The sequence below is a fragment of the Lepus europaeus genome, chromosome 18 (assembly GCF_033115175.1).
Source record: "Lepus europaeus isolate LE1 chromosome 18, mLepTim1.pri, whole genome shotgun sequence".
Classification (NCBI taxonomy): domain Eukaryota; kingdom Metazoa; phylum Chordata; class Mammalia; order Lagomorpha; family Leporidae; genus Lepus; species Lepus europaeus.
Window position 1 is genome coordinate 38,647,179 of NC_084844.1, and position 25,732 is coordinate 38,672,910.

A 25,732-nucleotide genomic window follows, 5' to 3' on the forward strand; every position below is an offset into this window, starting at 1 on the left:
GAAAGTGAACCAGCAGACTGAAGATATATTTCTCTCTCTGTAACTCTGCCTTTCAAACAAATATTTAAAAGAGATAGAGAGAGATATAATTCTAGAAGAATAAGCTTGAAAATCAAGAACTGACCTGTCATATATTAAAAATGTACTACTATGGATCACTTCATTATATACCTCCTGATAAGATGCCATAGGAAATACACAGCATCATCCAAGAGGTATTCTAACCAAAAGAACAAAGGAACACACAAGGAACATTTTGTATATGGTAATGGTATGATAATGGCTTTTATTTATTTTTTTTAAGATTTATTTGTGGCCGGCGCCGTGGCTTAACAGGCTAATCCTCTGCCTTGCGGCGCCGGCACACCGGGTTCTAGTCCTGGTTGGAGCACCGGATTCTGTCCCGGTTGCCCCTCTTCCAGGCCAGCTCTCTGCTATGGCCTGGGAAGGCAGTGGAGGATGGCCCAAGTGCTTGGGCCCTGCACCCGCATGGGAGACCAGGAGAAGCACCTGGCTCCTGGCTTCGGATCAGCGCGATGTGCCGGCTGCAGCGGCCATTGGAGGGTGAACCAACGGCAAAAAGGAAGACCTTTCTCTCTGTCTCTCTCTCTCACTATCCACTCTGCCTGTCAAAAAAAAAAAAAAAAGATTTATTTGTTTATTCATTTGAGAGGTAGAGCTACAGACAGAGGGAGAAACAGAGAGGTCTCCTATCTGCTAGTTCACTCCCCAAATAGCTGCAACAGCTAGAGCTGAGCTGATCCGAAGCCAGGAGCTTCTAGTGGGTCTCCCATGTGGGTGCACTTTGGCCATCTTCTACTGCTTTCCCAAGCCATCAGCAGGGAGCTGGATCAGAAGTGGAGCAGCTGAGACATGAATTGGCACCCATATGGGATGCCAGCAATGCAGTGGCGGCTTTACCAGCTACACCACAGAGCTGGCCGTGACAATGGCTTTTTAAAAGGACCTTATAGGAGTCGGCATACTGGTGCAATGGGTTAAGCTGCTATCTGCAGTGCCAGCATCCTATACGAGCACCAATTCAAGTCTCCACTGTTCTATGCGTCTTGGAAAGCAGTGGAGGATGGCCCAAATCCTTGGGCCCCTGCACGGAGACTGACTAGGAAGAAGCTCCTGGCTCCTGGTTTCAAATCAGCCCAGCTCCAGCTGCTGTGGCCATCTGGGGAGTGAACGAGTGGATGGAAGATCTTTCTGCCTCTTTGTAACTCTGCCTTTGAAATAAACAAATAATATTTTTTTAAATGTCAAAAGGACCTTATATATAAACTGGATACTCCAGTGAGATGATACCTGGAATTTGCGGTGCAATACAATAGTAATTCACCCTCTATGAAGGGGGAAAAAAAAAAAAAGGAAGAGATAAAACGAAACAGCAATATGGTGATATATGCTCAAGATGGATTATGTATACATAACAGCTTATTATTCAATTTGACCTTATTGTATACCTGAAAATTTCTTTAATAAAATCTAAATGTAAGACATTAATTTAAATCACCCTAAGGAATTTAATAAAAACAAAATTGCACCTTTAGTCACTATACGAAGTTGTACACATATAATAACTGTTTCACCATGAAATGATTCTGCAATTTTAAATGTATTTTTGTCCACTCTCTATTTATTTCCTCTATTTTATTCATTTTTCAGCTAGTAATTCTTATGCTAAGTTATTACAACAGGAAAACAGTTGAAAAAATTTAAGTATGTTATGATAAATTAGAAAATACATAGGCTGGGGCCAGTGCTGTGGCACAGTGGATTAATCCTGCATCTGCAGTACCAGCATCCCATATGGCCACTGGTTCTAGTCCTGGCTATTTTATTTCCAATCCAGCTCTCTGTTATGGCCTAGGAAAGCAGTAGAAGATGGTCCAAGTCCTTGGGCCTCTCTGTACCTACATGGGAGACCAGGAATAAGCACCTGGCTTATAAATCTAAGAAAGGAAGAAAGGAAGAAAGGAAGGAAGGAAGGAAGGAAGGAAGGAAGGAAAAAAAATAAATCCAGGAAAAAGCCATGATGTAACCTTCGAACAGTAACACTGAAAGATGCCCACTATACAGTAAGTTAAAAAAAAAAAAAAAAAAAGTCGATCACAAAATTAAAGAAACAGCATTATTTAGGGGTTGGCATTGTGCAGAATAACAGAAACAAATAACAGAAAGTTAAGCCTCTGCCTGCAGTGCCAGCATCCTCTATGGGCACTAGTTAGAGTCCCAGCTGCTCCACTTCTGATCCAGCTCTGAGCTAATGTGCCTGGAGAAGGAGCAGAACATGGCCCAAGTCCCTGGGACCTTCCTGCATCCATGTGGGAGACTGGGAAGAAACTCCTGGTTCCTGGCTTTGGATTAGCCCAGCTCTGGCAGTTGTGGCCATTTGGAGAGTGAACCAGTAGATGGAAGATTCTCTCTCTCTCTCTTTCTCTTCTAAGTATTTCTGCCTTTTAATTAAATAAATAAATCTTTAAAAACAAAAAAGAAGAAATAGCATTTATAATATGAATGCATTTTTAAAAAACAAAAAGCTTGTGTGTATGAAGTACTATAATTCAGTGATGAGGCATCTTTTTTCTGCCAAGGGCCATTTATAACATCATTTAGATATTTATAACATCATTTGTGGGCCACACAAAATAATCCACTTAAAAATTAGCCTGCAGTAGATTTACTGAATTTTGAATCTCACCGGCAGTTGACTCGGCAATGCCAGACCAAATGATTTCACAGATCTTATATACCTGCAGGCCATACATTGTCTACCCCCCTGGACTCTATAAACAAAGATTTCAAAATTCTATCTGCCAATTCATGTCCACTGCATCTCTGGGAGGGTGAAGGGATAGGGGAAGCAGAGTGTCCTATCGTTGTTTAACTTGTCTTGTATTATTTTACGTCTTTCCCTTAAGAAGAAAAAATTGTTTGTTCTTGAATTAAGGAATGATCCTTACTTGGAAAACTAAAAAGTGTCAGGTATTTTACTCATCTCCTCACAGTCATGATAAAAATACTAATTCCAACTCTTGAGGACACCTGAACTTTCCAATAGGCCCTGTTCTCTTAGCTAAACAATTAAAATTCATGTTTTCATGTTTATCCTATCTTTCAAATCAACTACACAATTAAAAAGGATAACCTGCCCTGAAAATAAGAGGCAGGTCGGTTTAGAGGCTGTCCAGAGGGTTCACTACAACCCCCTGCTGCTGCTGCTCCCTGTCCCAGGCATGAGTTAGCTGCAGCAGGCACTCTTAGTCTCTCTCTCCTCCAGTAACTGTGTTTAGGTTTCCATGCAACTCTCAAACTGATCACTTTCAGCACTGAAACAGTTCTAGAACAAATCTAGGCGAGCTGAGACGACTGCACTAGGTATTAAGATAGGATTCTTGAATGGTGATCTCAAGATTCCTGGGAAATTTCACTCCCCACAGACTCCCAAAAAGGCACTATTAGTCAAAGGAAGAAGTGAAAGCAATCAGACGCTTGTTCTTTCTGGAAGACCTTCCACTGGTTACAGGACTTAGCCCTAACAGCCTCTCAGAATCTAAATGCTTTGAAAACACTTTCTAGTAATTTCAGGGCTAGAAAATCTCTTTTAACTTTAGAATAGAATTTTCCATTACTTTTTAAAGATTTGTCAGAGAGGTCAATAACAACAGCTTGATAGAACAGATGGTTATCTACATTAAGGAAGAGCACAAAAGATCTCATTTTTATGCTACCCAAATCTCTAAACACTGTCTACATTAACAGTAAGTAGACAGATGGTGATATCTCAATTTTTTACACCCCCCCCCCCCCGAAAAAAAGTAAGTATGTAAAGTGCCATGACAGAAACATGTAACGTATCAAGATCCAGCATCCGGCTACAAACATTTCCATTTCTAAAATGGAGCAAGTAAAATGTATTAAATATCTAAAACAACTAAGCCAATAGGATCAGGAGTACAAACTAGGATTAAGCAACTTCTCACTATACCAACTGGTCTACTAAATTATTTATCAATGGTAAACTGAAGCAACATTAACTTGAGCAACAACAGGAAGGTCAAGTAGGAACTTGAGTATCACTGAAGCTTCTCTGAGGCAGCATCTGCTTCCTTCTGTTCCCATGAAGCAACACTGGTCATCAGGCACAAACTACTTTAGTATCCTTGAGAAGTCATGTCGCCCAACTCTCTGACTCTAATAAGCAGGACTGCGTATATCATGTAGCAGGAATAAATATGGGGCACTGAACCCTTAATAACAAAGAACAAAGGATATTATTAATTTCAGCACATCTCTGAGTGAGGACAAAAATGGAGGACTAGTGCCTGATGAAGCAGGGCAATACAAATTATAGTCCAAAATACCTACTGTAGGCTGCAGGCAACCTAAAAACCAATCTGCCCTTTCAGACCAGAGAATTTCTTCAAGATGCCTTCCAAGCCAAAGTCAACTCCCTGCCCAAAAGAAGAAACCCCGCTAGAGGACAAGTGATCAGAGCAGTGGTTAGGAAGCCACTTGGGACACCTGCATTCTATACCACAGCATGTGAATCGGAGTCCTGACTCCAGTTCAGACTCTAGCTTCTGCTAATACACATGTGGGGAGGCAGCAGGTGATGGCACCAAGTAAGTTAGGTCTCTGCCACCCATGTTGGAGACCTGGATTAAGTTCCAGTTCTGGCCCAAACCCAGCTGTTCTAGGCATTTGAGGAGTAACCAGGGAACGGAAGAACTTCTCCTCACTCTGTTTGTCTTTCACATAAATAAACTACAAATTAATTTTAAAGAACTTAAACAAAATCTGCTAGTCTACAACTCTGCCAAGGCACACAGAAGTCCTAATCGGGGCTGGCTGCCAATGTGGCATAGCGGGTAAAAGCCACCACCTCCAGTGCCAGCATTCCATATGGGTGCCAGTTCGAGTCCCGGCTGCTCCACTTCCCATCCAGCTCTTTTCTATGGCCTGCGAAAGCAGTAGAGGATGGCCCAACTCCTTGGGCTCCTGCACCGACATTGGGGACCCAGAAGAAGCTCCTGGTTTCTGGCTTCAGATCAGCTCAGCTCTGGCCATTGTGGTCATTTGGCGAGTGAACCAGCGGATGGAAGACCTCTCTCTCTCTCTGGCTCTATGTCTCTCTGTAACTCTTTCAAGTAAATAAAATAAATTAAAAAAAAAAAAAAGAAGTCCTAATCAATTAATTTTTTAATTACCTAAATCTTAAATATAAATGGACTGTACTTTACAACATGTGTGGTGTATATATATATATATATATAAATTTTTAAAATTATATACACAATGAACCCATCATCATAAAGTCAAATTCAAACTGCAGAAATAAAACAAAAAAATGTAACTCATATTATCAGAGAATGAAGAAGCTACTGCAATCCCTCCCTCTTCCCAAAAAAAGAAATGCTATGAAAATAGGTATCAATAACAAGAAATCGCAATGAGGTCAGACTATATGGAATGATGGGCAGAGGTCAAAAAGGAGATCAGTCAGACAGGAGCAAAAAAGAAACAGGACTAGAAGAGAAAAGGATGTAAGATGAAAGAATTATAGATTTTAATATTTGCAGCCGGCGCCGTGGCTTACTAGGCTAATCCTCCGCCTGCGGCACTGGCACCCCAGGTTCTAGTCCCAGTCGGGGTGCCGGATTCTGTCCCAGTTGCTCCTCTTCCAGTCCAGCTCTCTGCTGTGGCCCGGGAAGGCAGTGGAGGATGGCCCAAGTGCTTGGGCCCTGCACCCCATGGGAAACCAGGAGGAAGCACCTGGCTCCTGGCTTCGGATTGGCGTAGTGCACTGGCCGTGGCGGCCATTTGAGGGGTGAACCAATGGAAGGAAGACCTTTCTCTCTGCCTCTCTCTCTCACTGTCTAACTCTGCCTGTCCAAAAAAATAATAAAAAAAACTTTGCTTCAGGAGCTGGAAGACAGGGGTAAAGTAAGACCTGCAATTCAAGGGAAAATGGCAATTAAAGTATCTCTGGAAAATCCAAAATGCTCTAATATGAAACTGCAACCACTTAATACTGTTTTGATCCTAAGTTTTAACAAAGTCATAAAATGTGTAAGATTTGCAAGCCTATAGTTTATAGAACAAGAAATAAAGTCACATCATAATTTACCAATATAACTGGACAAAACCCCTTATGATGTAACTACACTGGACTCAGGAGAGAGAAGTGGGAATGGTATACTATATGAATTAAGTTTCTTAGACAAAAAAGTTAACATAAAAAGTCTATATTTTGTAAATCAATAAATAATATTACTAAGAGATACGGAAGTAATCAAAACAATAAAACAATAGAATTAGACCAGGAACAACTGTTTTTCATTAAAAATTCAAGATTTTAACTTTTTAAAAAATCTTGATAAACTTTAAAAATGTATTTCAAAGAAAACACTCAGAACCCCACACTGCATAATCACAGCTACCATCAGACACTTGCCTCCACCTTGATGGCACATCGTCCAATGGCCCGCACAGCTTTTCGAACAAAGTCAACATCCACCTCTGTGGCATATTCTTTCAGTTCTGCCAGAACCTGATAAAATTCAAGAAGTGGATAATTATTATGGATTCTCAAACAATAATCCTGTAGCCTCACTTCTTCTAGAGGTCAGATCTTAAGGTCTAAGTCACTGGGGCCTGTGCTGTGGTATAGTAGGTAAAGCATCCACCTGTGGTGCTGGCATCCCATATGGGTTCAAGTCCTGGCTGCTCCACTTCTGATCCAGCTCTCCGCTACGGCCTGGGAAAGCACTAGAAAATGGCCCAAGTCCTTGGGCTCCTGCACCCGTGTGAGACACTCAGAAGAAGCACCTGGTTCCTGGCTTCAGATCAGCACAGCTCCACCCACTGCGGCCATTTGGGGGGTAAACCAGTAGATGGAAGACCTCTCTCTCTGTAACTCTGCCTCTCAAGTAAAGAAATAAATCCTTCCTCCGACTTGCGGCGCCAGCACACCAGGTTCTAGTCCTGGTCGGGGCACCGGATTCTACCCCGGTTGCCCCTCTTCCAGGCCAGCTCTCTGCTATGGCCCAGGAAGGCAGTGGAGGATGGCCCAAGTCCTTGGGCCCTGCACCCGTGTGGGAGACCAGGAGAAGCACCTGGCTCCTGGCTTCGGATCAGCGAGATGCGCCGGCCGCAGTGGCCATTGGAGGGTGAACCAACGGCAAAAAGGAAGACCTTTCTCTCTGTCTCTCTCTCTCACTATCCACTCTGCCTGTCCAAAAAAAAAAAAAAAAGAAAAGAAAAAGAAATAAATCTTAAAAACAAAAATAAAAAAGAAGAAGAAGAAGAAAATCTAACTCATTGGGGCCAGCAAAGTGGCTTAATGGGTTAAGCTGCCACCTACACCACAAGCATCCCATGGGGGCACAGGTTCAAGTTCCAGCTGCTCCTCTGCCAATCTAGCACTCTGCTAATGTGCCTGGGAAAGCAGCAGAGGATGGCCCAAATGTTTGGGCCCTTGCACTTACACAGGAAGCCTGGAAGAATCTCCTGGCTTTCCCCTGGCCCAGGCCTGGTCATTGCAGCCATTTGGGGAGTGAAGCAGTGGATGGAAGACCTCTCTTTCTCTCTCCCTATTTAACTCTGCCTTTCAATTAAATAAAAAATCTTTAAAAAAAAATCTGGGGCTGGCACTGTGGCATAGAGGGTAAAGGCACCTCCTGCATTGTTGGCATCTCATATGGGCACTGGTTTGAGTCCCGGCTGTTCCATTTCTGATCCAGCTCTCTGCTATGGCCTGGGAAAGCAGTAGGAGATGGCCCAAGTCCTTGGGCTCCTGCACCAGCATGGGAGACCTGAAAGAAGCTCCTGGCTCCTGGCTTCAGATTGGTACAATTCCAGCTGTTGTGGCCATCTGGGGAGTGAACCAGCAAATGAAAGACTCTCTCTCTGCCTCTCCTCTCTCTGTGTAACTCTGACTTTGAAACAAACAAAAAAAATCTTAAAAAAAAAAAAAAAAAGATCTAAGTCATGATAAAACTGAGTGTGCTTAAAGTCTGACCTGAGCAATGTTGGCTTGGGATGCCAAACGAATCATGATGTCCAACTTCTCTAGTTTAACATAGATGGGATCGTTATACTTCACAAAGAAGACTTTGATTTCTTGCTTCAAGATTTCAGGCCTGTGGTACACAAAAACACAGAAAGGAAGGTGAAGGCTTATACTGATATCCTTCTGAGTTATACTGGTATCTAATATCTGTGCCTCTCTGCCCTCTTTCTACTATCCAGGAAAAAACTGACATAGTTCCTCTGTACACCTCTAGTCTTACAGTTCCATCTGGCAGATCATTGTACCCTTTTAAGACATCAGAGGATGTGCTGCCTTGAAGAACTGTTAGCAGAACAATCCCAGTCTGGTTTTAGTTTTAATAGTTTTACAGCCTGAGCCATATCACGTAGAAAAAGACCCTTCCAAAAACAAACTGGACTGTAGAGTAATACCAGGCATTTATTATAGGAACACAAAAATGTTGACTGTTAGCCTACTGATTCTAGGCAAGCGGATCTGACATATAACATGTACATCTTCACACAGTAAAAAGATTTAACACTGGCCTATTTATACTGATATCAAGTTTAACTCAAAGTTATAAACATTCTGATCACTAATTCACTATTTCCCAACCTTTTCTGGACAATGAGGTTGATGTTCCTCAGGGCGACATACTGCACTTCTGGCTCTCCAGAGAGTAAAGTGACAAGCGGAGGGGCTAACTTCTTCAGCAGCATATTGTAGTAGTCAGAGTCCTTGGGTAACAACTCTAGAAACTTCATTAAGACTTTGACCGCTGAAAGCACCACTGCAGAATTGGCATGGGACAGCCGAGGAGTTACCCGCTCACAGATGCTGAGGGCAGAAAAGGAAAATTAGTATCTTAAATTATCATTCCTTTGATCAATCTATTCTATAAGGTATTGTGTCAGAGTCCCATAACCCAAATATCAAGAAATTAAAGAATCAGTTGGAAAAGTCCAAGTTCCATGCTTAAGTAAAATTGGGATCCAACACTGCAGATGCCTCATTCCCAGCAAAATACAGACAGAGTAAGGAAATGAGAAGACTTCAGAAAATCAGCAATAAGAGATGTTCAAACCGGAAGGAAACCAGCAATATCCCAAACCTTGAGCTCACACCATTTACCTTCTTCTTTTATAGTCCTCTTTGTCTCCCCACATTATGTTAGGGCTCCCTGCCTTACAGCCCACTTCTACTCAACCTCTAGGAAGTCAAAGTAGGCATCCTGAGAGTTATTTCACAGTGAGAGATTATCAGCCCACTGTGACTGAAGGTGTCACTGCAAGATACAGAAGAGAAAACCAACCAACTCCCCGCTCTCAGGTAATATGGCAATCTCTGCAAGAGGTTTGGTTTCTAAACACCAGAACACCAGTGCAATATTCTCCCAATTTCTTCTTTTCTCCTAAGCCCTGCCACCTATACATAAATGTCTCATGAAATCTTGGATTTTTAATTATCATAGGTGTTCTGCAAAAATTAACCTCATTTTGATAGCACTCTGGTAACATAACTTAGTTTGTTAAATTAAGTATACAAGGCTGTGTTTTCTATTCCTTTAACTGCTCAGCTGACTCCTGACCTCCTTTAGAACTTCATATAAATGCCCCCCTCTCAGCAAGGCCTTCCCTGGTTACTCTTTTGTAAAAATGAAATTCCTGGGGTAGGCATTTGGTGCAGAGGTTAAGATGCCACTTGGGATGCTCATATATATATTTGAGTCCTGGCTCTTCCACTTCCAATCCAGTTTCCTGTTAATGTACACCCTGGGAGCAGGCATTGGTTCAAATAATTGGATCATTGACACCCAGGTGGGAGATCTGGATTGAGCTCCAAGCTCCTGGCTTTAACCTGTCCCAGTCCTGGACATTGGACTGAACCAGCAGATAACAGATCTCTGTATGTCTCTCTCTCTCTGCCTTTCAAATAAAATGAAAACATTTAAGAAAAAAAAATTTTTTTAATTTTAAAAGAATCCCTCACCCTAAAATGCCTAGTATTTCTTAGATGTCCTTGCTACTTCCTATTTCTTGTTAGCACTTATCACCATCTGACATATTATATATTATATATAATATATAATATATACATAATATGATATATAACACATAATAATATATTATATATGATATATTATATATGATATATAACATATAATAATATATATTGTATTATATACTACAGCATATATACACATTATACATACTTCTACCCTCATCCCTCAGAATAAGTGCTCCATGAGGGTCATGATTTTTATCTGTTCATCGCTGTAGCCCCAGGGTTTGGCACACAGTACGGGCTTTAAGTGAGTGAATGAATGAATGTGATGTCAATGATCAACAGAAAATAAAATTCTACATGAAGTTCTTTCCAGAATATATTTATACTTTCATTAATGGAAAGAAACCACCAAGGTGAACTTTAGTTAAGTCCAGAGGGAATAATTTCCCAGAAAAATGAACAGCACTTACATTCTAGTAGCTTAGAAATCAGCTTCAGTCAGGCAAGGAAGGTTCTCATCTACCATAATTAAAATGTGTCAACTTTAATGAAGATCCAACATCTCTTCAGAACTACTTTGCCTAGTAAAGTGCCTATATATATATATATATATATATAATGCCCAATAAGAACTGGTGGTAATTCCAATTTTGTAAACTTAAATGTGTACAGGTTTAAGAAATTTAGTGTCAATTTTTGATAGTGAAAATTCCCAACACTAAGGTGGCAGAGGTCTGAATAGAACAAGGTGGGCTTCTGAATTGTCTCCCAATTCAGACTGACATCATTTCTGGCTATCAGGGAAGGCAGCAGGTATTTTGCTGGCGTTTACATACTTTTCCTAGTGCTGAATTATAGGCAGTACTCAGTTCACTAACTAGAATGAAGTCATTTACTGTGTATCTAAGACTGCAAACTCTGCCACTGCAGACATATTCAACAGCCTTTGTTTGCTACATGGCCAGAAACTGGGAGACATGAAATGATGAGGAGGAAGATTTTAGCTGAAGTAACTATATCGTTCAAATAATAAATGAAAAGCACCTGTCTTAAATTACACAGTAATTTTTGCATGGTTTACTCTATCATCTAAAATGTACCTAAAGCCAATGAGAAAATACCTTGGAGATAGCAATATCCACCCTACAAGTCACTGACCTTCTTCAACCTAATAGACTCTTATCCTAACAGCAGACATTAGAAATTATTGACTCAGGCAAGACTACTAAACAACATCCAGGAAACAGACTGACCTCTGAGCCTCCCGGTCATCTTTCGGGTTGTAATTAGACAGGCAGTCCAAGATGAAAATCTGGCCCCATTCGGTGCACTCATTCAGGGCTGTCAGGAGCTTATTAATGTTCTGAGGGTTCAGATCGAGTAAGTTGCTGTTTGGGTGAGACTCACTGATTTCAGATAATGCTGCTACAGCATTAGCCACCACCTGAGAAAAAAGCAGATACAATCTTGATTTACTAAGAACAGTATAACTACAGACAAACCAATCGACCTCCAGATCACTCCACAGATCTCAACTTAAGACGTTCCAGCACATTTTACTAAGTCAGACAGAAACAAATAAACTGCTTTCAAAACATGTGTTAAACCATCAACAATGGCATATATGGTTTCCCAGTGGTCAAGAAACCAAAAATGACAACATTTATATATTAGTAGTCACACCGATTTCATACCATTTTAATTACCATTTTAATAATACTCAGAACTGTTAGTAACAAGTCAACATATAAACTATAAAAATCACTGAATTAAAAAATACATATACATTAAGCAACAGAAAAAATCTAAGTCAAATAATCTTACATGTGTACAGATGTATATGTATTGGGGGTAGAGCTGATACTATCATTCATATCACATGTCTTACAGTAAGAATATGTAGGTCTGGAATAATTTAATCCACCTCAAAGGTTAGTTTTAATTGAGGATAAAATCTGATGGCATTTGTGTTAAGTACTTTCTACAAAGCCTTATGCAAATTTAAGATAGTTATATTACTATAATTCATCAAGTATGTAAGTTGTAGTTTTTCACATCAACATTTCTGAAACTGGTATGCATTTTATAATTAAATGGTCTGTGAAGGGGCTGGCGCTGTGGCACAGTGGGTTAACACCCTGGACTGAAGCGCTGGCATCTCATATGGGCGCCAGTTTAAGACCTGGCTGTTCTACTTCCAATCCAGCTCTCTGCTATGGCCTGGGAAAGCAGTAGAAGACGGCCAAGTCCTTGGGCCCCTGCACCCATGTGGGAGACCCGGAAGAAATGGTCTGTGAAAGCACTTTTATTTCCTAATATACAGAAAATAATAACTTCTTATATCAATGGTATTATGGATTCAATTAAATATTTTATTTTAAATATATCCTTCTTTCAGACAGTACGTAAATGGAAAACTGTTACTTTAAGCAAGAAAGTACACTTGTACCCTAACTCACAGATCTAGGAATCCATGCAGTTCAAAGAAGACAAGACAATACTCTATCAAAATTAGATTACTTCCAACATAACAAATTGAGGCTAATACTGTGGTGTAGAAGGTTAACACTCCACTTGGAGCACCAGCATCACCGGTTCAAGTTCCAGCTGTTCCACTTCTGATCCAGTTCCCTGATAATGTGCCTGGGAAGATGGCCCTATTACTTGGGCCCCTGTACCCACGTGAGACCAGGAAGAAGCTCCTAGCTTTGGCCTGGCCCAGCCCTGACCATTGCAGCCATTTGGAGAATGAACCAGCAGCTGGAAGATTATTTCTCCTTCTCTATTTATGCCTTTCAAATAAATAATATACATTTTTTTTTTTATGTGACAGATAAAGTTAGACAGTGAGAGAGAGACACAGAGAGAAAGGTCTTCCTTCCATTGGCTCACCCCCAAAATGGCCGCTATGGCCAGAACTACACCGATCCGAAGCCAGGAGCCAGGTGCTTCCTCCTGGTCTCCCATGCGGGTGCAGGGCCCAAGCACTTGGGCCATCTTCCACTGCCTTCCCAGGGCACAGCAGAGAGCTGGACTGGAAGAGGAACAACCGGGACTAGAACCCAGTGCCCACATAGGATGCCGGTGCCGCAGGAAGAGGACTAACCAAGTGAGCCATGGCACCAGCCAATAATATACATTTTTTTTTTGAAATATACATCTTTTTTTAAAAAGTATAAATCTACTTGGCTGGCGCTGCGGCTCACTTGGCTAATCCTCCGCCTGCGGTGCCGGCACACTGGGTTCTAGTCCCAGTCAGGGCGCCAGATTCTGTCCCAGTTGCTCCTCTTCCAGTCCAGCTCTCTGCTATGGCCCGGGAGTGCAGTGGAGGATGGCCCAAATCCTTGGGCCCTGCACCCATATGGGAGACCAGGAGAAGCACCTGGCTCCTGGCTTTGGATCAGCGTGGTGCACCGGCCGCAGCACACCGACCGTAGCGGCCATTTCGGGGGTGAACCAATGGAAAAGGAAGACCCTTCTCTCTGTCTCTCTCTCACTGTCTAACTCTGCCTATCCAAAAAAAAAAAAAAAAAGTATAAATCTACAACAAATGACTTCAAGTTGTTTAAAAATTGCAAAACACTGCAGGTCAATTCACAATAGCTAAGATATGAAATCAACCCAAATGTTCGTCAACTGAAGACTAGATAAAGAAATTATGGGACAGGTACAACATGGAATATTACACAGTGTTAAAAAAAAAAAAAAAGAAATCCTGTCATTTGCAACAAAATGGATGAAACTGGAAAAACATTATACTAAGTGAAATAAGCCAGTCCCAAAAGGACAAATACCACATGTTCTCCCTGATCTGTGATAACTAATAGAGCACCTAAAAGGTAATCTACAGAAGTGAAATTTACACTTTGAGATACAATGACTTTTAACAGTCCTTGTCTCAACTGTTGTTGTTTTTTTGTTTGTTTGTTTGTTTGTTTTTTGACAGGCAGAGTGGACAGTGAGAGAGAGAGAGACAGAGAGAAAGGTCTTCCTTTTTGCCGTTGGTTCACCCTCCAATGGCCGCTGCGGCCAGCACATCATGCTGATCCGAAGCCAGGAGCCAGATGCTTCTCCTGGTCTCCCATGCGGGTGCAGGGCCCAAGCACTTGGGCCATCCTCCACTGCCTTCCCAGGCCATAGCAGAGAGCTGGCCTGGAAGAGGGGCAACCGGGATAGAATCCGGCGCCCCGACTGGGACTAGAACCCGGTGTGCCGGCGCCACAAGGCGGAGGATTAGCCTGTTAAGCCACGGCGCCGGCGAAGTTTTTTTTTTTAAAATAATATTTGTTGAACTCTTTACTTAGTATAAAGGTAATCGCATGTGTATAAAGTTATTTGAAAACAGATCTTAGTTAAATAAGAATGGGAATAAGAGAGGGAGGAGGGAGAGGAGGAAGTGTAGGTGGGACAGTGGGTACAATGGGAAGAATCACTATGTTCCTAAAGTTGTATTTATGAAATACATGAAGTTTGTATTCCTTAAATAAAAGGCTTCTGGGGGAAAAAAATTGCAGAACACACAAAAATACTACCCACAGCCCTGTAAAAATGAGTTCAAAATCATGTTTAATAATGAAGGTTCCAGGTGTTATTAAAGATGAGCAAAGTGAGGCTGAATATAAATATTCCATAAATATGAGATATGATAGAAGTTGTTTCACTGATTATATATAAAAAAAGATTCTCCCAGCCAGCACTGTGGCTCACTAGGCTAATCCTCAGCCTTGTGGCGCCGGCACACCGGGTTCTAGTCCCGGTCAGGGCGCCAGATTCTGTCCCGGTTGCCCCTCTTCCAGGCCAGCTCTCTGCTGTGGCCCGGGAGTGCAGTGGAGGATGGCCCAAGTGCTTGGCCCTCCACCTGCATGGGAGACCAGGAGAAGCACCTGGCTCCTGGCTTCGGATCAGCGTGATGCGCCGTCTGCAGCGGGCATTGAAAGGTGAACCAACGGCAAAAAGGAAGACCTTTCTCTCTGTCTCTCTCTCTCACTGTCCACTCTGCCTGTCAAAAATAAATAAAAATTTTTTAAAAAGTAAAAAAAAAAAAAAAAAAAGATTCTCCTCCAATCACAATTTCCCACTTGCCAATCAAACCCTTTTCACATATAAAAAAATTAATATAAGGTCTGATAATAGGAAATATATGAGAATCATGAAAATTAAAGAGGACAATGGGGAATACAGAAAGAAAAGAATGCTCAACAGATGAGCACTTAGAATTCCTGTTATCTTCTTAAGCAACTGGATATTTAACCAAATGAGTAAGGTAGCCAGTAAGTTCTGTTTTGTTTTTTTGTTTTTGTTATTTTTTTGACAGGCAGAATGGATAGTGAGAGAGAGAGACAGAGAGAAAGGTCTTCCTTTTGCCGTTGGTTCACCCTCCAATGGCCACTGCGGCCGGCACATCTCGCTGATCCGAAGCCAGGAGCCAGATGCTTCTCCTGGTCTCCCATGCGGGTGCAGGGCCCAAGCACTTGGGCCATCCTCCACTGCCTTCCCAGGCCATAGCAGAGAGCTGGCCTGGAAGAGGGGCAACCGGGATAGAATCCGGCGCCCCAACCGGGACTATAACCCGGTGTGCCGGCGCCGCAAGGCGGAGGGTTAGCCTGTTAAGCCACGGCGCCGGCCACGTTCTGGTTTTTAAATAGGTAATTTCCACTTACTATCACATTGTAACAAGAAAGGAAACAGAGAAAATTAAGTCTAATTAAAAGATGCAAAAAGACCAGACTAGAAGTTTATGTTTGGCAAGAGAAATGTTTGCACAGAGAAAAGAGATCACTGCCAAACAGTCACTGTGTCAAGTCACTGACCAGGAGACACTCTTCCACTCCCAATATCAAAAGTCTAGAACCTTTCCAAATTCCTTCCATTCTACCTCTCCGCTTTCATCTTCCTATTTTCATACTGTTACATTTACAGAAATGTAATGAAGCAGGACCATAAGGCAATGTTTTCCAGTTTCCCCAGTCAGTAGGCCATGAGAACAAAGTAAGCTGAATCTAAAATAAAGAAAGACTAATTTCAAAAAAGAAATTGGTGGTTAAGGTATATAAGACCATTCACTTGTTATTGTGTTTCTTTGAAATTTTGTGCTATGTACATATTTTGTCTGTTTTCTAAAATAAACTTCAAAAATAGCTGGAAACTTAAAACTCCCTTCTACTAAGAGAGCCTTTTCCTGGGGGCTGGTGCTGTGGTGTGTAGCTGGTTAAGCCACAGTCTGCAGAGCTGGAATCCCATTTGGGCACCAGTTTGAGTCCAGGCTGTTCTACTTCCGATCCAGCTCCCCGCTAACACTCCTGGTAAAGCAGAAGATGGCCCAAGTGCTTGGGCCCCTGAAACCACGTGAGAGGCCTGGAAGAAGTTCCTGGCTCCTGACTTTGGCCTGGCCCAGTCCTGGCTATTGCAGCCATTTGGGGAGGGAAGCAGCAGATAGAAGACTTCTATCTCTGCCTTTCAAATAAATAAATCCTTTTAAAAAATAAAAGAGAGAGAGAGAGAGAGAGAGAGCCATTTCCAAACAATACAACATCACAAAAAAAAACCCTTGCAGTAACTGCCTTGTCTTAATCGTGTACTAAAACAAAGGTATGCTTAACTTACATTATCACTTTGATTCTGAACTATTGAGACAACTATGTAAAACATTTCTCCAGGCTAATCCTCCGCCTTGCGGCGCCGGCACACTGGTTTCTAGTCCTGGTTCAGGCACCGATCCTGTCCCAGTTGCCCCTCTTCCAGGCCAGCTCTCTGCTGTGGCCCGGGAGTGCAGTGGAGGATGGCCCAAGTGCTTGGGCCCTGCACCCCATGGGAGACCAGGAGAAGCACCTGGCTCCTGCCATCGGATCAGCGCGGTGCGCCAGCCGCAGAGCGCTACCACGGCGGCCATTGGAAGGTGAACCAACGGCAAAAAGGAAGACCTTTCTCTCTGTCTCTCTCTCACTGTCCACTCTGCCTGTCAAAAAAAAAAAAAAAAAAATTTCTCCCCTAGAGAACCAACATTTCTCTCATAAAACAAGTTGTTCTAAAATCAGAATAATTCAAGTTTTCAAGCAGTTTTTGAAGAAAATTTTGTTTTAAAATGATTTTGTAAACAGAGTTTCTTAACTGGGCTTTCTCAGTACATGATTTAATTTATAAAAAGCTGGCATCTTGGGGCAGGTGTCTGGTGTACTGGCTAAGTCACCACATCAGCATGACAGGTTCAACTTCTGATCTTTTTCCAATTCAGGTTCCTGCTAATGCACACCCAACGAGGCAGGTGATGGGTCAAGTACTTGGGTCTCAGCCAACCGCATGGGAAACCTGAATGGAATTCTTGGCTCCTGGCTTCAGCCTGACCCTGCCCTAGCCATTACAGCCATCTAGGGAGTGAACAAGCAGATGGAGGATCTTCTCTTCTGTCTCCCCCTCTCTATCTCTAACTTTCAAATAAATAAATAAATAAATCTTTTTTTAAAAAAATGTTTATATTGGGGCCAGCACTGTGGCACAGTGGGTTAACGCCCTGGCCTAAAGTGCTGGCATCCCATATGGGTGCCAGTCCGAGACCTGGCTGCTCCACTTCCGATCCAGCTCTCTGCTATGGCCTGGGAAAGCAGTGGAAGATAGCCCAAGTCCTTGGGCTCCTGAACCCACGCGGGAGACCCAGAGGAAGCTCCTGGCTCCTGGCTTCGGATCGGCGCAGCTCCGGCCGTTGTGGCCATCTGGGGAGTGAACCATTGGATGGAAGACCTCTCTCTCTCTCTCTCTCCCTCTCCTCTCTCTGTGTAACTCTGACTTTCAAATAAATAATCTTTTTAAAAAAATAAATAAAAAATAAATAAAAAAATGTTTATGTTGACATCTAAGTTACAAAGAAGTGAAAACAAAATAAAACCCTTTTATTCATCTTGCCTCACAATTATTGAAAGTTAGGTTCTTTGGGAGACTGCAACTCAACAATCCCCACTTCTCACCCTCTACAGACATTGCTATACACAGATATTAAACACTTTATAGAAACAGATATTAAACATATACACATTAGGGGTCATCAGAAAGTTCATAGAAAATGTACATTATGAAATATACAATATTTTTTGCACCAAAATAAATTCATCTTTTAATTCTGCCTTCCATGAACTTTCTGAAGTACCATGATAAATATAAAATCACATTCAATCCTAGAAAAATCTTTCTCAGCCTTAACTTCAGACTTCTCACTCTGTAAGTTCCTATGGACCCTTGGAGTTTGCCAAATGTTTTCTTTTTTTTTTGACAGGCAGAGTGGACAGTGAGTGAGAGACAGAGAGAAAGGTCTTCCTTTGGCGGGCGCCGTAGCTTAACAGGCTAATCCTCCGCCTTGCGGCACCGGCACACCGGGTTCTAGTCCCAGTCAGGGCGCCGGATTCTAACCCGGTTGCCCCTCTTCCAGGCCAGCTCTCTGCTATGGCCCGGGAAGGCAGTGGAGGATGGCCCAAGTGCTTGGGCCCTCCACCTGCATGGGAGACCAGGAGAAGCACCTGGCTCCTGGCTTCAGATCAGCACGATGTGCTGGCTGCAGCGGCCATTGGAGGGTGAACCAATGGCACAAAGGAAGACCTTTCTCTCTGTCTCTCTCACTATCCACTCTGCCTGTCAAAAAAAAAAAAAAAAAAAAAAGAAAGAAAGAAAGAAAGGTCTTCCTTTGCCGTTGGTTCACCCTCCAATGGCCGCTGCGTCTGGCGCACCGCGCTCATCCGAAGCCAGGAGCCAGGTGCTTTTCCTGGTCTCCCAAGCAGGTGCAGGGCCCAAGGACTTGGGCCATCCTCCACTGCACTCCCAGGCCACAGCAGAGAGCTGGCCTGGAAGAGGGGCAACGGGGACAGAATCCAGCGCCCCAACTGGGACTAGAACCCGGTGTGCCGGCGCTGGCTGCCAAATGTTTTTTAGTAAGTCCTATGTATCTTACTTTTTAGTTCATACATATTAGAGTGACTGAACTAAGACATAAAAGACTATAAGAGCTAAAATCTATTAACCATGTCCTTCCAGTCCTCTTAACAACTTAGGTAGTTGCTACTAAAGTTCCAGATAAGGAAACAGACCTAGCATAAGTTCAGAGTTGTTCAGCAGAAGGAGATGATATTTAAATATGAATGCAAAGTCAACCAGGAGAAAAGAGAGAAGAGCCAGGGTATGGAAGGATAACATAAAATCAAACATTACTTCCAGGCAAAGGTGACACACAGGTTTATACAAGGAGAAGAACGTATTCTACTTCACGTATTTCAGAGATAATCGTATTCTGGCAGCATTTTAGAGGTCTGATTTACTGTCTAGCTATAAAATCTGAGTATAAGCTATACCTATCTAATATGTAGCAATTCTGAGGACATAAATTTAACCTCATTTTTAAAAAAAGAGTAAATTATAACAGTGGGTATGTTTACAATGAAAAGAATCCCACAAGAAAGGACTCCAAAAGAAAATCTAGATACAGGTTAGGAGTGAAATATCACAGACACACATCTCCCTGTCTCTTGGAATGCTTTTCACCTTGCATTCCAATTTCACTCATTCACACAGTCTGGGAATCCAAGGAATTTACCACTTTCCAGTACAGCGACTTCCTATTAACTAAATTACTATCTGGAACCCTTTGATTTCCAGCAATGACTTTAAAGATCATACCAGTGAACAGATTTATGCTTCCATTTTTCTGTTCAATTTACAATTCTTTTGGCCATTGCCCTTGAAGATGTGAATACAATAAAAACTGTAGAATAATTGACCAAAACAATTATGAAGAAATACTAGGCAGTTTATATATTTTTATCCTCTTTTAAAAATCAGCAATAGTTTGGAATCTTGCTGTCTCCTTTATTGAGCTGCTTCAAATAACAGGTAAAGCACAGGAACACATTTATTTGTTCTAAGCATTTCAGTCATTTTCATTTCTTCAAGCAGACAATGGCATGCTGTACTAATTAAATTTTTGTCCCCTCTAAAATAAATGAAACTTATAGTTTATAAATTAAGCCACAACACTGCCTGGAATGTTAACTGATAATATGCCTACCATGTTACATCCTATATTGTTCCATTTTTCCCCTATCTTCCTCATTGGAGTGACAGCTCAAACTACCTAGTTGAGGGCCGGCGCTGTGGCTCAATAGGCTAATCCTCTGCCTGCAGCGCCGGCACACCAGGTTCTAATCCAGGTCGGAGCGCCAGATTCTGTCCCGGTTGCCCCTCTTCTAGGCCAGCTCTCTGCTAGGCCTGGGAGTGCAGTGGAGGATGGCCCAAGTGCTTGGGCCCTGCACCCCATGGGAGACCAGGAGAAGCACCTGGCTCCTGCCTTCGGATCAGTGCGGTGCGCCGGCCGCAGCGTGCCAGCCGCAGTGCACCAGCCGCGGTGACCACTGGAGGATGAACCAACGGCAAAGGAAGACCTTTCTCTCTGTCTGTCTCTCACTGTCCACTCTGCCTGTCAAAAAAAAAACAAAAAACAAAAAAAAACTACCTAGTTGAAGCAACACATCTCATTATGGCAAGGAGGTGTGATTACATGGAAACAAGATATACAAACAATAAAGTTCATTATTCAAATATCTTAAGATACTGTTAGGCACTGGTGTTTTGGCAAAGCAGGTTAAGTTGCCCTGTAATGCTGGCACCCCATATAAGCAATGGTTTGAGGTCTGGCTGCTCCAGTTCTGATCCAGTTCCCTGATAAAATGCCTGGGAAAACAGCAGAAGATGAGCCAGTGCTTGGACCCCTGCCAACCACATAGGAGACCTGGACAGAGTTCCAGGCTCCTGGCTTCAGCCTGGCCCAATCCTGGCCATTGTGCCCACGTGGGGAGTAAATCAGCAGATGAAGGGCTGATTTACTGTTGTGGCATAGTGGGTAAAGCTGCCACATGCAACATCAGCATCCCATATGGGCATCAGCTGGAGTCCTAGTTGCTCCATTTCTGATCCAGCTCCCTGCTAATGCACCTGGGAAAAGCAGAGGCCTAACTACTTGGGTCCCTGTCACTGACATGGGAGATCCAGAGGAAGCTCTTGGCTCCTGGCTGTGGATCAGACCAGCGCCGGACGTTGCGGCCATTAGGGGAGTAAATCTGCTGGAAGATCGCTCTCTCCCTCCTTCTCTGTAGGCTCTGCCTTTCAAATAAATAAATAAATAAATAAATAAATAAATCTTCTTAAACAAATTAGCAGATAAAAGCTGTCTCTCAGGACCTATGCTGTGGTATAGAGGGTAAGGCTGCTGTCTACAGTGCTGACATCCCATATGGAAGCCAGTTACAGTTTTGGCAGCTCTACTTCTGATCCAGCTCCCTGCTAATGTGACTGGGACAGCAGCAGCAGATGGCCCAAGTACTTGGGCTTCTGCACCCACATGGGAGACCTGGAAGAAGCTCCTGGTTCTTGGCTTTGGATTGGCCCACCTCTGGCTGTTGTGGCTATCTGGGGAGTGAACCAGGGGATGGAAGATCTCTCTATCTCTCTTTCTCTCTCTGTAACTCTACCTGTCAAATAAGTAAATAAATCTTAAAAAAAAAAAAAAAAAATTGGGGCAGGCATTGCAGTACACTGGGTTAAGCCGCTGCTTTGGGATGCTCACATCCCACATTGAGTGCTGGTTCAAATCCCAGGCTCCTCCGTTTCTGATCCAGCTTCCTGGCAATACACCTGAGAAGGCAGAGGATGATCCCTCAAGTACTTGGAGTTTCTGGATTCTGGCTTCAGCTGGCCCAGGTCTGGCTGTTGCAGGCATTTGTGGAGTAAACCCCATGGATGGAAGGATCTCTCTCTCTCTCTCTCTGCCATTCCATCTTTTAATAAATGAAAATAAACTTGAAAACAAATTTTTTTAAAGTCCATTTTTTCTCTCAATAAATATTTCATGAAAGTCAGATTAAAAAAGCATTAAGTGATAAAATTACTATAGGAAAATGAGGTGTGAATGATATTCAAAAAAGACAAGGAATGAAAATTAATAAAGTCCTGTTATTTTATATAAGGCACACTGCCACTAAGAATCGGACTGAAGATCAGCACTTGATCAACATTTTACTTCAGAAGACTTCAAAGTCCTCACTGCAGGTGTGCTGGTGTTCTCACATCTAGGACGCTGTCTACAGGAAACTAAGGCAGATGCCCAGGAAATGTTCACCTCCTTTGTAAAAATCTAATGTTCGCTGATGCAGTGCTGCCACCACGTGGAGCAGCCTCAGAAAAAGTGGAAGAAAATCAGTCCTTCAGAGCAGTAATAAAATGATTCATATCCATTATCAGAGTAAGAAAACTGAGAAGATTTCCTTAATAAAACAGTGCTCAGATACCTAGAGATCTTTATGTATTCAAAAATTCTGACTATTTTAAGAAAATAAAAATTGTAAATGTGTATATGCACACATACACATACACACATACCAACATGGTATCATATATACATACATCCATGAAGGCAGTAACTAACAATGGGTTTTGGGTCTCAGAACCAGATGAGAATCCTGCCTCTTGACTGCTAGCTGCATGACCTTGGATAGCTCCTTTATCTCTCTGCAGGAGTGAACATTTCTTGATCGGTAACATGGAGTAACTTCTACTTCACAGGGCAGACATGAGAGCTGAAGTAAGTAAAATACTCAAAGTAAACACACCTATCATTGTGCTTAGCACAGAAGGCACTTAAATTTAACTTTCTCTTTTCCCAATGACACACGACCATCATAGGCCTTAGAAACTTTCTAGATGTTTGACCACTAGATCCTGGATGCCACTTTACATTCGTGCACTCAATCTGTCTCCCCTCAGTAGCATGTGATTCCACTGATAAAAGGAAAATCAGTGTTCTAATGATAGTTGCAAATTCTTTAAGGTACAAAGCAGGACATACACTTGAGAAGAAAAGCATGGACTTGAGATCAAAAATAGGTGTATGTATATTTGTTCGTTAGCTCTTAAGACTAAACTTTTCAGTTCCTCACTAAAATGAATCAAACACTCAAAAAATGACATATGGCCGGTGCCACGGCTCAATAGGCTAATCCTCCGCCTGTGGCACCGGCACACCGGGTTCTAGTCCTGGTCGGGGCGCCAGATTCTGTTCCAGTTGCCCCTCTTCCAGGCCAGCTCTCTGCTGTGGCCCGGGAGTGCAGTGGAGGATGGCCCAAGTCCTTGGGCCCTGCACCCGCATGGGAGACCAGGAGGAAGCACCTGGCTCCTGGCTTCGGATCAGTGTGATGCGCCGGCCGCAGTGGCCATTAGAGGGTGAACCAATGGCAAAAGGAAGACCTTTCTCTCTGTCTCTCTCTCTCTCTCACTGTCCACTCTGTCAGAAAAAAAAAAGAAGAAGAAGAAAAAAAATGACATGTATGTAAAACAAGTTTACAACAAGAATAAGGCAAACAATGGACTCCATGCGTAAGACTAAAGGAGGCACCCAGCTTTCAGGCTCATGCATATACAGATTTAGTCACTAAAAGTGAGGGCATTTTTAGTTTACATTATGGGCAGCCCTCTAGCAGTATGTCAAACAATAGCAGAGAAAATGTCTGCTAGTGAGAAACCTGACAAGAATGCAGAGAGATGTTCTATTTAGAGAGGAGTAGGCCCAACAATTTGGTATCTAATGCTGACAGCCAGTTCTAAGAAAACCTGCAGCAAAGAGACAAGAAGCATTCCTGAAATAGTTTCTCACAGACCAACCAAGTAACCTTAAACTTTCTCTAAAAGTCTCCTCAATACTTGTGAATATCTCCCCAAACACTTTATGATTTGTTGTAGTAAAAACAGGTCAAGAATTCTTACCAGAATTCTCCTGCTTAATACATTATAGCATATTAAAATAGATATTCATTTATATGTTACTTGCTTAAATTACAGACAGTAAGATAGAAAAATAAAACAAGATTGCCATGAACTGAAGATGCTCTGATCTCATCAAGATAAATGAGCTCACTTATTTACTGTATTCATGTATTCTCTAGTTGTGAGTATGTTTGAAGATTCTAACAATAAAAGAGCATACCTCGGGTGATTACTGATGTCATAAAAAAGAGTGTCAATTGTTAAATCAACAAGAGGAGTCACTGTGCACTTACTCCTCATGTAGGATTTCTGCCCTTAATATGCTATACTATGTGAATTAACAGTAAAGCTAGTATTCAAACAGTACTCTATACTTTGTGTGTCTGTGTGGGTGCAATCTGTTTAAATTTTTACTTAGTATATACTAAGTTGATCTTCTGTATATAAAGATAATTAAAAATGAATTTTAATGAAGAATGGGATAGGAGAGGGAGTAGGAGATGGGATGGTTTGCGGGTGGGAAGGAGGTTATGGGGAGAAAATCGCTATAATTCAAAAGTTGTACTTTTGAAATTTATATTCATTAAATAAAAGTTTAAAAAAAAACAATAAAAAAGCAAAATAAGTAAATAAACGGCATGTATATTTCAGGTGAGTACCATGGACTGGATGAAAACCAGCCCTCTCTATAGGCTTGCTTAAGAATCTCCTTTCAACTGAGCAGGATGAAGATCTCTAAGTGCTACTCAGGTGAAAAAGAAAAAAGAAAAAAAAAATTCCTTACTATCAAACCTTCAGCTGATCTTCAGCCTGACCATCTAATTTTACAGGCCTAGGCATTTAGTGTAAAGACCCTTTTTCCCCTCAAACTGGAGTTGCCTATGTGAGTTCAATTTTCACCTCAATCCATTCTGAGCACCTCTGAATATTTAATAAGTTTCCACAGGGTACATGATATTCTGCTCATCTGGTTGGTGCTTGGAGCTAAAATACTTCTCATCTCCTCATCTGTCCTCAGGTACAGAATTTCAAAAGCAGTTGCTCAGAATTAAAAGCAATGCCAAAAACATAAGTTGGTAGCAGCTAAACACTCTAAAAGTAGATCTCATTGGTTTATACACTTATTTCTTTATGAATACTTTTAGAAAGTGTCACATAGTACTGCCTGGGTGAGAGAAGAACAAGACTGACTTCTAACACTGGTGAAGATTTTCCGTCAGAAATCATGGTTAAAGCACTTCCATACCCATATCCATACCTACCCCCAAGCCTAGGAGATGGCTAAAATACGGCTGATGCTAGTTAGGACCTAAATACTTTTCTTTTATTTATTTGAAAGATTTATTTATTTATTTGAAAGGCAGAGTTACAGGAGGCAGAGGCAGACAGAGAAGTCTTCCATCCACTGGTTCACTCCCCAAATGGCCGCAATGGCCAAAGCTGGGCCAACCCGAAGCCAGGAGTCAGGAGCTTCCTCTGGGTCTCCCATGCAGGTACAGGGGCCCAAGCACTTCACCCATCTTCTACTGCTTTCCTAGGCCATAGCAGAGAGCTAGATTAGAAGTGGAGCAACTGGGACTCAAACTGGCACCCAAATGGGATGCCAGCACTACAGGTGGCAACTTAACCTGCTATGCCACAGTGCCAGCCCCTTAAGTACCTTTAAAAAGTGGTTTGGAGCCGGCGCCATGGCTTAACAGGCTAATCCTCTGCCTTGCGGCGCCGGCACACCGGGTTATAGTCCTGGTCGGGGCACCGGATTCTATCCCGGTTGCCCCTCTTCCAGGCCAGCTCTCTGCTATGGCCTGGGAAGGCAGTGGAGGATGGCCCAAGTGCTTGGGCCCTGCACCCCATGGGAGACCAGGAGAAGCACCTGGCTCCTGGCTTCGGATCAGC

At 42.4% G+C, this 25,732-nt stretch overlaps 1 protein-coding gene across 11 annotated transcripts in view; it reads right to left on the reverse strand.

Annotated features, from left to right (window-relative positions):
- The window catches only part of AP2B1 (adaptor related protein complex 2 subunit beta 1), a 159,778-nt gene that overhangs the window by 103,364 nt on the left and 30,682 nt on the right, over nucleotides 1-25,732 (reverse strand). For 10 of the 11 annotated variants that reach the window (XM_062175575.1, XM_062175577.1, XM_062175568.1 and 7 more), the window contains 4 exons: nucleotides 11,302-11,492; nucleotides 8,657-8,878; nucleotides 8,030-8,150; nucleotides 6,464-6,559 (listed from right to left, as the gene is read on the reverse strand). In XM_062175575.1, the coding sequence (XP_062031559.1) occupies nucleotides 6,464-6,559; nucleotides 8,030-8,150; nucleotides 8,657-8,878; nucleotides 11,302-11,492 (630 nt within the window). The remainder of the gene's footprint in view (nucleotides 1-6,463; nucleotides 6,560-8,029; nucleotides 8,151-8,656; nucleotides 8,879-11,301; nucleotides 11,493-25,732) is intronic. The other variant, XM_062175567.1, reaches the window with a different exon arrangement.